This window comes from Oenanthe melanoleuca, chromosome 4, assembly GCF_029582105.1.
Source record: "Oenanthe melanoleuca isolate GR-GAL-2019-014 chromosome 4, OMel1.0, whole genome shotgun sequence".
In the NCBI taxonomy this organism is placed as follows: Eukaryota; Metazoa; Chordata; class Aves; order Passeriformes; family Muscicapidae; genus Oenanthe; species Oenanthe melanoleuca.
The window spans coordinates 54,477,493-54,491,335 of NC_079337.1; the positions used below are offsets into that span (position 1 = coordinate 54,477,493).

The window sequence follows — 13,843 nt, forward strand, 5'->3', positions numbered from 1 at the left end:
CCCAGACAAGAAGTTACCTTTTCACAGGCAGACATAAACCTAAGTAAGAGCATTAATAGAAATACAAGAAGAGTATTAATGACTGTTCTCAGTAAATGGGCCATTTTTAATGCAGAAAGCTACACTTGATATACAGTTGACTATACATGTGTAATAAATCCTTACTCATTTAATGAACTTAATGGTCTCTGCCTCATTCTCCATGATGCAACAACAGCAGCTCCCATGCCACAGTCTAATGCTCCATTTTGTTCTACACTCTGGAATTCTACTTGCCAAATTACATACTCTCCTTTTCCTCACATCATGTGAGCTAATGTGGGGTGCGTAGGTTTTGGGTGCTGTTTAGTTTTAAACTGCAGTTATTTTTCAAATTGCCTTAGAGTATGCTCTTACTCATCTTCTTATGAATGTTCTGAGCTAAGGATTTTTACTTCTTTGAATAAGAACTTTTAAAAATACCTTGGTTCTGAGGTCTTCAAATTTCTTTACCTGCTAGGATATGTAGTTTTCGGTAGTTTAGTGCCCTGATTAAGCCTTTGTATAGGATTTATATACTCAGTTTTATACCTAAGCTGGGGTGCTTTTTACATACTTTTATTCAGCATTGTTTTGCTGTCTGTTTTTAATTTTACCTCTTCAAAAACTTAGAAACTCGTAGTCATGATTTCCCATTTGTCCTCAATCCTGAGGGAATGGCTAAATTTTTCAACTTTCTTTAGGGAACTGGTAATACTAAATATAGTAAAATATAGATAATCTTCTCTCTTTCTTTGTAAGCCTTTTTCTAGAAGAAAAAATAGCAGTTTTCCAAGGCCTGCTCAGTGCTTTTGAAAATCTGACAAGTACATATCCATTTTTAAATCTCCTCTTCTGGTGAGAGTTTATGGCCTTGAAGCAGAGTTTCTAGTGCTTTTAGAAAAGGAGGGAAGTAAATCAACAGACACTGTGAAGATGTAACCTGTAATTAAGTATTTATGTAGTCTGACCATGTCCAGAGCAGATTAATTTTGCTGAGACAATTCCATATTTTGGTGTTGAAAGTAGTTCAAGAGAGGCATTAATTCATAGAGGCCTGTGTACTTTGCCTTAGTTTGCATTTCTTTGTTGTTTATATGCTAAAGCTAGTGCTGCTTTTTTACTTTCAACCATATCTTTGTAAAGTGTCTTATACTGGAATCTTCAGTTAATTACATTCAGAAAGTGCAGTTCCGGTTCCAGAATCAAAGGGGGAAATTTAAAATTGTGAGAGATAACTGGTTGTTGTTTGCATGTATTCTTGGGTGGATTTTCCTTTCCTAATTCATCTTTCATTCATCAAAGGATAGTTTTAGTCTGAATCTTGATGGTTTGAAATCTTCTTCAGATTTTTGAGCCAAATATAATGCCATATTTATTCACTGTTCATACTTTTGCTTGCAATGTCCTTTAATTTTTCTGTATTTGCACAGTTGTGCCTTAAGGATATTGTTTAAACAACCTTTGAGACTAATAGAACTGTTTTCGTTAATCAATAACTGGCTATTAATTTAATACAAATAGTATTCTTTCCATATTTTAAGGACAGTATTTCCTTATCAAAAGCCTTTTTCTCTCCAATGTTTCCTATGGTCAACATGGAAAAGAAAGGCTTACTAAAATGTCCTTGAATCTTGGGTGTCACAGAATGCTGTGTGTTTCTGAAAGCTGCTGACAACCTTCAGCTTCTAATTATTTTTTTAGACAGATTTTTTATAGTGATAAACAACGAAATAGATGTCTGTGTCTGAAAGGAAATTACTATATATGAGAAGTCTGATATTTTGCAAGATTGTCATGCGCACCCCACTGTGGCATCACAGCTTGAAGGGTTTGCCCTTGGTGGCAGTCAGGGCAGTGTCGTGGTTCCTTGTGTTCAATGTCATGTCAAACATGATGGTGGTTTTGGGTGTGTGATCTGGATAAAGAAAATTTATGGAGTCCTCATTACCAATGTTTGCTTCCTAGATATTTAAAGATTTTATTAGGTATTTTAAAAGTAATCAGAAGAAAATATTTGGAAATCAGGGTTTTACCAAATACAATTATATAGAAATGCATGGTCTATAGACTTGAACCTGAATATATTTACATAGGGATATGTGCTACTTGTGAGCCTTTGTAAGGTATGATTTTAAAAGAAAATCACTTCTTTAAAAAACTGCAAGTAGAACCTTGATTCAGATACTAACTGGGAAGTTACCTGGAATTTTTTCATTTGTTGCTCACAAGGGTTTTTTTAATAGTGCTTTATAAAAAGCTAGAAAAGCAAATCTTATTTCACTGCTAGTTGAATAAAATACTGAAGTTATTGTAACTGAGTAATAATTAATACTTCTCCACAGTTCTTACCAGGTTAGGACTCAATGTTTTGATTGGTTGCAGTGTAACTTGATAAAATAATGCTAAGACATTATTTCCTGTTCCTGAGACACATCTCCCTCCATCATTTCCTTTCAATGCATGAGGCATCATCTTGAAAGCCATCTCTGAAAACCACAGTTTTCACATCTCCTCCATCTGTTAGTTCTTTTTTCCCATTGTTGGATTGTCAGCTTTCAGCAGACTGACTTGTTTTCTCATCTAAATGCTCACTTTATATTTCGTGAAATTTTTCATAAACTTTTGTTAATTACTCAATAAATCAGATGATCTATGTTTTCCCTGTAATTTTGTACCTTTTTATAGAAAGGTGTGCATACTTTTTCAAGGAGGGTGATGAGCCCAATTGGGATTTCAAGTCACTGCACATCAGCTCTGCTCCTGTAGTGAAAATTGCACCTTTCCCATTGGCTGTCTGCTCCTGTGTTGTCTGTCCAGCTGCTTCTTGTATCTCATGACACTTATTTGTAGTGTTCAGCACTGACTTGTGCTTCATCTGTGCTCCACAACAGCTGCCTGTGCCTTTGTCCCAGAAGTGCCTGTCCTGCACTGGTGCAGCACCTGGGTCCTGCTCAGCTGTTGTTCATTTCACAACATTGCTGTTACTCATTTTGTTTATTCAGACCCATGTGTGAGCCATGGTTCAGACCAGCCAGGCTGTTACACTGGTTACTCCACATTTCTTTGTATCCTGCCTTCATACTTTGCTCTCCTTTACTACCAGCCTGTAACTGATTCTCAGATCATCCATCAGCTTTCCTTTTATCCCAAGCTGTGTGTTTGTGAGTGCCAAAGGATATTATGCAGAAGATAAATGCAGCCCAGTTTTATTCCTGTTTTGATTTTTTACTGCATGTTTTTCATTGTGTACTTTGGCTGGTCCATTCTATCTGGTCCATACACCTGCCAAGAGATTTTTAATACCATGAGCAAAATGTCATTCGGCTTTTGTCACAGTTTCCTTCAAACCCAGGTATGGAAAGTCTTTTGTAAAAAGCCAAACCAGATTTTTAATCCATTTTTTTCATATTGATGACCAATTTTTTTCCTGCAGTGTAAAGATATGTCTTTTCCAAGGTCAGGATATTTAAACATATTTCATCTTCCTATCTCCATGCTTTTGGGCCAACAGCTCTTGATGCTTTATAACTCTAGATGTTACAGTTTCTGCTGCAATATTCATGGCAAATTGCACATTCTGTTCTTGTAGGACAGGCCAAGCAAATGTTGTTTCTTTTCATTTTTTCCTGACTGAAAGAGGACCATTTTATGGTGCTGATTCTTTTCATGTTCCAGACATCAGTAAAGGCTGTTTAGACTTTTCTTCAATTTCTTTGGAGTACAAATAATGTATCTCTTGCTGTGTCAAGAGGATGTAAACGTTAGTGAGAAATATCGTGATTTATGGAGGCAATATGCCCTTTTCTGTATTCTTTTCTTTGGTTTCGTCCATCTGACTAGATTTTATTACTTGATTTGTCTTTTCAACAGCAGAAATTCACCTGACTTATGTCTGCTTTCAGCTTCATTGGTTCCTTACTACAAATAAAGTTTAGGCAGGAGTTTCACACTTTCAGTGGCTGTGCTACTCACCTAACTCTCCATCCTCCACTTACTGCCACATGCTCCTTTCTATCTCCACTTCTGGGCATCCATAAGAGGAATCTCCTTCTGTCTTTTACCGTGGTTTATCTGTAAGTGAGACAGTTATCTTAACTTGACTGCAGCTCTTTCTTCAGTTAAGATCAACTTTAGACCTATTTTTCTTACTTCATGCATACCAATATAAATGGTCTTAAAATTAACTTAGGAGTTAAAACACTTTTAAAAGCATAAGTCTGAATTTCTCCTTGGTTGGGATGTTTTATATCAGTTGTCAAGCCATCAGTGAGTAATGTGACTACAATCAAGTTTTTCCAAGCAGGTCTTATATAGGTATTCTTATTCTTTGTTTTCATTTTGGAGCTCAGGGTAGAGTATTTCTAAATTACAATTCTGCTAGGAATAAGAATAATAAGGCTCTCAGGTTTCATATTAAAATACATGCACACATGAAAATTAAGATGATCAGGGAAGTCATTCTTTTCACACAGATCTTGTCACAGGTTCTTGTTACCTAAAGTGTGGATTTCACAAATACTCAGATTATACTTGGTATTTTACTGACACAGGCCTGTCCTCAGAGCTGTCTTATTTCAAACTATTAAATCTTGATCTAAACAATGGATTATTTCCCTGTACATGAAATGGAAATTTAGCTGAAAAAATCTTATCTAAAAGCTGTAAGAATGACTTAAAATATTTTTCTATAAAAATAAATTCTTATTCTCATTTGAATTATGCTCTCTTGCCTATGTGTAAAGTCATTCATTTTGAATGGTCAATTCTAGGGGGAAAAAAACTATTTAAAGTTAAGCTTCAGTGTTTTTATTGGGGCACTTAGCATAATTTTCAAAACATTGAATAAAAATAATTTATTTTTAAAATTTAAGAAATTTATTTACTATGGAAGTAAATATTTAAGCACTATACTTACGGTATCAATTCTTAAAATTTGGTGGTTGTTACCTGTCTTTCTAGTTTAAAGTTCTTGAGATTCGTGTTTGAATAAATTCTCTTGTGCATCGTATTTGTTGCTGACATTTCCTGTTTATCAGTTTACTACTTACAGCTGGTTTTAAATTACATTTAAGTAGTAGAAATCTCAGAAAAGGAAATTACTTATTTGAAAATTGCTGTTTGACCTTCCTTAATTCAGAAGTCTGGTGGGTTTTAAACCACCCAGAGACTGTCTCATTGTATTTCTGATATGATCTTTCTCCATAACATAATTGCATTTATAATGTCAAAAAACTATTAGGGATTAAAGATTTGAGCTCAAATGACAGGACTTCCATAGCTGCATTCATCACAGCACTGAGATGGAGGCATTGTGCTTCCCCAGAACAGCCTGAACCAGCAGCACACATTGTTCTGAACCTCCAACCTTTGCCTTATTGTACCTCATTCAAAACCATTTTTAATTAGTATTAGGTAGGACAAAAATAGCAAAAGCTTTTCTTCTATTATAGTATGTTTGTAAGTCAAATACAACAGTGCTCATCTGCACAACAGGTGTTCAGGGTTTTTATTTATTTGCATGCTGCCAACTTCTAGTAATAATTCGAAATTAGTTTTCTTTCAGGGTACTGATGATCAGAGGAAGGCTTGTTTCATGGTGGTGCCTAGAAGCTAAGAATTCATTATGTTCATCATCAAATAAATGATGCTGCCTTTCAACTGTTAGAATCCTAGCTGCTTTTTGTTCCCAAGATATTTTAAGACAGCATTCTATGAACAATTTAAGATCACAGGATTTTTTTTTTTTAAACAGGTTGTATACTATCATCACTAGTAAATTACTCCATAAAATTCTATGACTTCTTCATGCCCACTTCAGTGACAACTTACATTAATATTCTACTTCCTTGTTCTTGAAGAACCCTGTGCCTTCTGTGGACTGCTAAGGAGTCTGTAATGGGGAAACATGGTGTTTCTTGTCAAAAAGATCACATGTTCTACATGACCTTTTCAGTCAGGCTGATTTAAATAATTACAACTTTAGAAGGGGGAAGGAATGTTGTTGCTATTTAAACTTGTCAAAATATGTTCAAGTCTGCCCTGTATTTTGGGGAGTCATTAGAATGGAGCTTTGTACTTCCATGGCTGTGCAAACCTGATTAATTTATTTTTTAAAAGAGCTTAAATGAAATTGGAATTTAAACCTTTTATGTTGCCTATGATGTGTTTGTAATTTTCTGAGGCTGACTGCTTTTGGGGGAAAGGTTATGTTATTTCTCTGAGTGCACTCTGAAACTGTTGCCATCCATTCCACTTGCCAAATGTTTACCTGAGATGTAACCACCTGCTGTTGGATGTTACTGTTGTGCTGTGAAGATGAAGCACTAATGTCCAGTGCTGCTATATACTATAGTTATGTATAGCTATATATACTGCTATATAGTACTGCTTGTCTCTGTGCAAATTAAACTTAAAGCTTGAATAGTGTATAGTTATCTCAATATATAGATTCAGAAAAAAGCTACCAGTAAGTAATTCTGCTCTTTAACAAGCCAAGAGTGCTCACAAATGCCTCATTTTCATGTATTTCATTCATTTATTTTTTTTTTTTCCTCTCCTCAAATCAACAAAACAACTCTGAGTTAGTCCCAAAAGCAAAATAAACTTTCCACCATAATTTCAGTCTGGAATTATGGCTGGTTCTGACTTCTCATTCTGTCTTTTTTTGTCTCCATTCAGTTCACCTCCTGCCTTGGTATTCTGTGCTGTTTTATTTGTTTTAGCACCCCAGCTGTGTTAAATTTGACTGTTATATCTAACTTTTGAGACTCCTTGAATATTGCTTATCTCCCCATCTTGCTTTGATTGATTTCCAGGGCATTTCTTTCTCTCACTGATTCCCAAATGAGATTCCATCCACAACAGCTGAAATATGTTATTTCATGTTGCAATGAGAACCCAGTCGGTAAATGGAAATAAGATATTAAAAATTTTCTTTGTAGATTTATTTTCTGCTGGGTTTTGACATTGTGGAAAAAATGAGTTTAAATTTTAGAGACAATCAGTCAGAGTGTGCATGCTTGGTTTACTTCTTTTCAATATATATTACATTACCAAATCAGTCTCTGTTGGAAATCATACTGAGGCTACTGTAGTCATTGTAGATTGCCATTATAGATTTTAGCTTAGCGTATTCCACTAGTTCCTTTTTTGAGAAATTGTTTGAGTGGAGTTTATACAGAGAACATTCTTTTAAATTCTGCTGAAGTTTTACTGTTTCTACTTAGTGTTTTTGAAACCTTTCTGTGAAAGCCTCGAGTCAGTGCTATGTGTCACAGATGCTCTTATGCTTTCCAAGCTACCAGTCTGCAAACACTGGCAGTGTTTAACAAGTGCAGTTTGCAGAATTTCTGTCAGACAGGAGGGTAAGAGCCAGTTTGACCTTGTTCCCAAATAGTGGGGAAGGAGATGTTTTTATCTGTAGGTGTTGCAAAAGACTTAGAGAAACGTAGCCCTACAGTGATACTTTCATAGCTGTTTTACAGCACACCAGCACACAGTGTTGATGGCAATCTCTGATGGGAAATGCTGGGGACTGACCTAACAGATAAGAGGCATTTTTACCCATTCCTACTTTTTCTTTTTCCTACCTTTTTTCAACATGTTGTGACAGATTAACTCAGCAAATATATGGATTTGAGCTAGCCAGATTTTTTCAAACTTTATCATTTTCATACAAAAACAACAGGTGTTAAATATCCTGTTTTTCCAGAAGAATGTGACTCCAAACTGCAGAAAAATTAAGCAGTTCAAAGAATATTATTTTCCTTTTGTACTTGGCACCATCAGCTTTTCTGGTGTTGCTCTCCCATCCTGCTATTAAAAATCAGTATTTCTAATACTGTAATGATGATTTGGGTAAAACTAAAGAAAGAAATGTGATTTTAAAAAAAATTAATTGTACTCAGGCAGTTTAACAGAAGTGTGGAAAAGAACAAGGCTTTATTTAGCACTTAGAAGCATGGGGAGGCCACTCATTGCTTACTTTAGTAGAAGGTTGAATTCAAACCTTTCTATTTATTCCTTTTTATTTAATGATAGGAGGAAATTTTTGTAAGGAGAGATAATCCCTTTAGGCCCCAGCAGATCTGGAAACTTAACTACACACAGGGTTCTCTGCTTAGCCAAGGAAACCAGAGAGGACCTGAGAAACCATCAGTGTTACTCTGACCAGGCTGCAAAGATGAGTTAGAATAACACAGGGGTGATTTGTTACAGAGGCACAGGCAACCCATCCTTTCTGCAGCGCTGTTCACAGGTGGTAAAGTCAGAGGTGATTCAGTAATGGTGATGGGGGAACTGGGAGTTACAACACACACAAAACCATCCTGAAATCCTCACTGACTGTTCCAGACCCATTGGTTTGGCACACAGCAGTTTCCAAAGAAAGCCCAGAGAACATGAGGGCATTCCCAGCTTGCACTGACCCGGCAGTGTGTCCTGTCACCATGCACAGCGTGTGCCCATGTCCTCAGTGCCACACCTGCCACCCCTCTGTGCTTCCTGAGGCTCTGGGGAAGTGTCAAACCTCTCTGAGACTCAACAGGCCCCTTGCACAGAGCCATGGCAGAGCACCTGCTGAGGGGCTGCTGAATTTGGCTCCCCAAGGCATTTTTTCAGATTGCTCTCGTTTCAGATCGCTCTTGTTTCAGATCAAAAAGTATAGTCATGTTTCCATATCCCTTTATTTTTTCTGTTTATTTTCTAAGAAGAGACATGAATTATATGGATCAGTTATTATACATGGTGATATATAAAATCTTTTCAATTAAGCAGTAAATATGTTACCAGCACTTCAAGACTAGAGAAAAGGGCTAGGAAAGGGGGTAGTAAGATTAAACATGAAGAAAAAAATTATGACTTTTCAAGACATCTCACTAATTTCTCATACAAATTGTGAAAAAAATGAAGATGGCTTTCATCTTTTTCACTAGGATTTTAGCACTGTTGTCCTGTCTTCAAATTTCCTAGTGAAAACAGAGGTATTGGATAGCTGGAGTTTATGTTCCATGTCATAGAAGCACCTGTAGCTGACTGCCACAAATCACATGCACGGAAGCTGATTAACTGAGTCAGTCCCAAGGGAATAAAAACAAAACAGATGGTAATTGCTGGCATGGTAAACACGTGGTGTCAGAATTGGAAATTCTAACATTTTCAGAGACCATTATGTAAGGTCAGTATGTGCCTGTTGTCTAGGGCATTAAGGGGAAATCTTTGTCTTCTTACTGTGTGTGTGGGTAGTGCAGAGCTCCAGGGGGATCTAGGATACTCTTCCAGGCTCTCATGAAATAGGCTCCATGGCTTCTGGAGCATCAAGATGTAATTGGAATTCCTGGCAGGAGGGTTGCTGTGTGTAATACCTTCTTTTGCTAGGAATGCTTTATGCCCTGTGGACCTTGTGCAAGTAGAGTGGAATAAAATTTAGAGGAGAATCTATTAATGGATTTAACTGGAAAAAATCAACTACTTCTGTTTATCCCTTTAATTACACTTTCTGATTTTAAAATATTTAAATACACGAAGTTTTTACCTTGTTACATCAGCAGCTGGAAAATAAATCACTACAGATAAAGGGATGAAAACCAAGATGAAAGACTATGTTCTTGGTTAATAGATACATTAAAGCAGATCTCTAAATATATTATTTTCCACTTAAGTTTTATCAAGATTAAATTTTCTAAAATTCTTAAAATTTTTTGTGTTAATATTCCTCCATACCAAGTAACCAGGGGGGAAACATTTTTCTATTCCTATTTTTATGCTTTCATTTAAAAAGCAAAGTCTTGAGTTTCCTAGAGTTCTTCTCTCAGAGGTAAATGGATCACCACATGATAATTATCAACACATACTCCAGTTCTAATTTTGCAAGTTCAGTCCAGCCTATTTCATCTTTTACAGAAACTTCTACAAACCTAAAATATGAAGAGTAGGACAGTCCCTGATAGAGCTGAGTCCTTGGAAAGGGCTGTTTGGTACTGTTATGGCACTCACAATTTTCATTTGTAGCCCAAGCAAATGAGGAATGATGGCCACAGTTGCACCAAATCCTAGGATACACTGTTACCAGCAGCAGTGTAGTTTGGAAAAGGGCCTTACCAGCTTGGTACAATTCGTAGTTGATCTACAGAAGGAATGTGCCAGGTCATAGAAAGAGCCTAAAACTTTGGTTTTTTTCTGTCTGGAACTTGTCCAGCATTCAACACGATTTATCTGTCTACTGCTTTAAAGACAGTAGAAAGTACTTTGCAGGTATATACTACTTCATACTTTCCAGTTTCTTGATTCCCAAAGCATTTATGTTCCTTTCAGATAGCAACCACCACCACAAAAAAAAAAAAAAAAAACAAAACAAAAAAAGAAAAGAAAAAACCACCCCAACCATTAAAAAAAGCCAAATCAAAACATTCCGGCCCTGTCCTTCATTTAGTATGCACTTGATCCCATGGTCATAAGAAAAGCCTTTGACTTTCTGAAGGGCACATATCCAAGTCTGAAGAGGTTGTCAGCTCAAGAAAGTAGACTTGCTGACTGAAGTCCTGTCCATCATCTACACCTGCACTCCTTTTCCTGCAGGAAGGAAAAGATCAGAGCTACCAGTGGAAAAGGGTACAAGGCTAAAACAGGCAAAAGATAGAGGCTGAATAATGACACAAGGAAATGCAGGGCATGGGAGCAGTGCACCAGTTTGGAGGGTTGGGAACTAGTGTTAGTAAATGAGAAATTTCTGTTTCACTGCCATGTCAGGAAGGCACACAGCCTTGAGGGGCACTTATGTTAAAATTGTTTCTGACAAACAACAGGGAATTGTCATTTTAGCTGTTGCTCTTTCCCTTTTGCTGTGACATAGGAAATTTTAATCAAAGCCAGTCATTGGTATTTGGGTAACACAAGCCAGTGTTTCAGGGTATAGTCCTACACTAACTGACTGTACTGAGCTATTCTGTGCACCCATGTGTACACTACACTACACTACAGCACATTCAATCCTTCAGAATGTGCACCTGAGTTCTGTGATAAACCTGTTTTCCTGAAATGCAAGTAAAAGCCATTTTTGCTGCTTAAATACCCCTTTGATAGGAAACTGTGTTCAGATAGGTTTTATCATGGTGATTACCTCCTACCCTTAATTACAAGATTTAGAACATTGTTTTTAGAACCTCAGCAATATTTGAAACTTTTTATCATACTAGAAGTTCTCAAAAACTTTGAAAGGGATTGTGAGAAACAATGTATCACACATTGGAGGATAAATCACTGCAGGAGGTAAACAGTAAAATAAAAGGAATTAAGAGGTTTGAAATGAGGATTGAAATTGTCTTCTGAGTCTGTTTTATACCTTAAAGCACTTCTGAGTGCTTTATATATTAAGGAAGACATTTTTGATGATGAGGATGGTGAAACACTGAAGCAGGTTGTCCAGACAGATGGTGGATGTCCTGTCCCTGGAAACATTCAGGATGGGGCTGGATGGGGCTGAGCACCTGGTCTAGTTGAAGATGTCCACGCTTATTGCAGGGAGGTTGGAGTAGATGACCTTTAAAGGTCTTTGATGGTTCAATCCACACATCCTAGTCTGCTTAGTGACCCTCACAAAGGACTGGTTTCTTTCCCTTGCTTTACTTTTTCCCCTAGATTTAAAACAAAGTGCTGGCTATATGTGAGTCCATCCATGGCTGCACTAAATTAATATTGCTACAGCAATAAAACCAAGACCCAAACTCTTGCCCAGGTCCTGCTCTGTGCCTTTACATGAGATGATTGAAGCCAGGCCAGCTGTTACTGCACCTCCTGCAAAGGAACAGAACGAGCAGGAGTCTGACCTGGGGCGGGCGCTGCCAGTGGCCATGGCTTCAGCCATCCCCACAGAGACACAGCACAGTCGGGTTCTGATCTGGAACATAGTGCGCTAAAACAAAAAAAAAATCCCAACAGAACATAGGATCTGCCATCACCTCATCTTGCCTCTTATCACCTTGGTTGCAGGGAAACTGTACTAAACTTTTTCTCATTTTTTTCCCTCTCCTACCCCCACTTCTTTTCTCACAGCACGCTACAAGTGAAAGTCTCGGAGCCGCAGAATTCAATAGACATGAACACAGAAAATGAACATTTGAAGTCCATAAAGATGTGCCTTAATCAGCCCACTGAGTGGAATCTGAGTTTTTCAGCAGCATCTCTCGCCAGCTGTAAAGTTTTTAACCAAAATCTCAAAACTGATGAGAACAAATAGATTGCAGCTGTTCTTGCACTATTATTTTGTACATTGTTCCTGATTTTTTTTTCTGCTAAATAATAAGCATTTATTACATTGATCTTGAAATGATCTTGTGTGATTTGGCTTTATATACTACTAGCATTATTCAGTTTGATGTACTTTTTCTTTTCTAAATATGAAGTTTCACATCTGACCATCATGAAACTCTTGCAGTACAAATTTATATCAGAATCGGATGTTCCCCTTTAATAGTATTGTGATTTTTCTATGTTCTTTAAATTTAACTATGGTTTCCCAATTTTATTTTTATGCACGAAAGTTAATATATTATGTAATTTGTGGCATAGGTCACCATGTAAAGATTTATGGTAATAATTCAAACAAATCTGTAACAGGTGGAGACCGACTACCTCGAAGCAAAGCAGTACAAAGGTAAATTATCTGAGGAGATCTCCTTCACCAACGGATTGAAATGTATGGAAGCACCAGTTTGTTTCTGCAGTATGCTTTCATCTTCACTTACCTTGAGAACTTCTGTGTGACAGTGTTTAATGACCCTAATGTCTAAAAGAAAGACCAGGCCAGCTGGAGGATCTCATGAAAGATTGTCATTCAGCAAAATCTGTATCTGCACTTTTTGAGGTTTCTGCTAAATGGTCTTTCTTTCCCATTTGTTTTTATGAATTTATGCCTGCCACCAATTAAAAATGGATGTAAATGCTCTTCCTATTTCATTTTTTTCCGTGTACTTTGGAAATTCAATGTAAAATCAAAATTTTATCTCTACTCAAAGAAGTAGTAAATGGTTGTAGCTGACTACATTGTAGACATTCCATGCTTAAATGATCTTAGCAAGGTTCATGTACTTCATTCATCAAAACTTTATTAATAATAGAGCTATAAAAAAGGTGTTAGAATAAAACCATATAATATACTTCTCTTTTCTGGAGTCATACATTCAGTAGCTAGAGGTTAATTCATGATGAGTTGTCTGTCCTTTACTTGACAAGAACTAATTTTCCAGAAAGAAATTTCCTTGGAAGACACCGTATTTTATAAAACAAAGGTTTTAAGGATTCACCTTACAAAAATGAAAATGCACTTCCTCTTTATAGAGGTTGTTGGTTTGCAGGTGCAATCCAGTAACTGAAAAAGAGATAGTTATTAATTCTGGTGTCACAAGATCGCAAGAGGGTATTGAGTCTCTGAAACATTGGACATGATTGAAAGTGCAGAATGTGATTAAAAGAATAAACATTCATCCTGTTTTGAGCTGTTTATCTCAACTGTTACACACACTTCAATTCTGTGGGGCAAGAAGGCCAAAAAGCAGAATTAAACTTCCCAGGGGGGAGGCACTGAAGTTGACTTCAGTGGAGTCCCACCAGTAAGGAGTCAGGAGGACACAGGAGTCTTACAAGCACTGGAGCCAACACAGCTGGAATTTTGTGTGCCCATGGGAGGAGGTGCCACATGGATTTTCTGATTTCAAAGACCCAGTAAATATCAGAACCTCGCTGGTTTGACAGGTCTTCCTCAGTCCAAGCAGAAGCCTGCTTTTTGTTAACAACATTATCATTGTTATTATTATTATTATTATTATTA

General features: G+C 36.9%; 1 protein-coding gene across 4 annotated transcripts in view; it reads left to right on the forward strand.

The window, feature by feature from the left end:
* Positions 1 to 13,510, forward strand: part of LCORL (ligand dependent nuclear receptor corepressor like) — an 81,158-nt gene extending 67,648 nt beyond the window's left edge. For 2 of the 4 annotated variants that reach the window (XM_056490989.1, XM_056490984.1), the window contains one exon: positions 12,070 to 13,510. In XM_056490989.1, the coding sequence (XP_056346964.1) occupies positions 12,070 to 12,253 (184 nt within the window). In that variant the 3' untranslated portion in view covers positions 12,254 to 13,510. Of the gene's footprint in view, positions 1 to 5,773; positions 8,660 to 12,069 lie in introns of those variants that run through there. The other 2 variants (XM_056490988.1, XM_056490983.1) reach the window with 2 other exon arrangements.
* Positions 13,511 to 13,843: the final 333 nt, after the last annotated feature.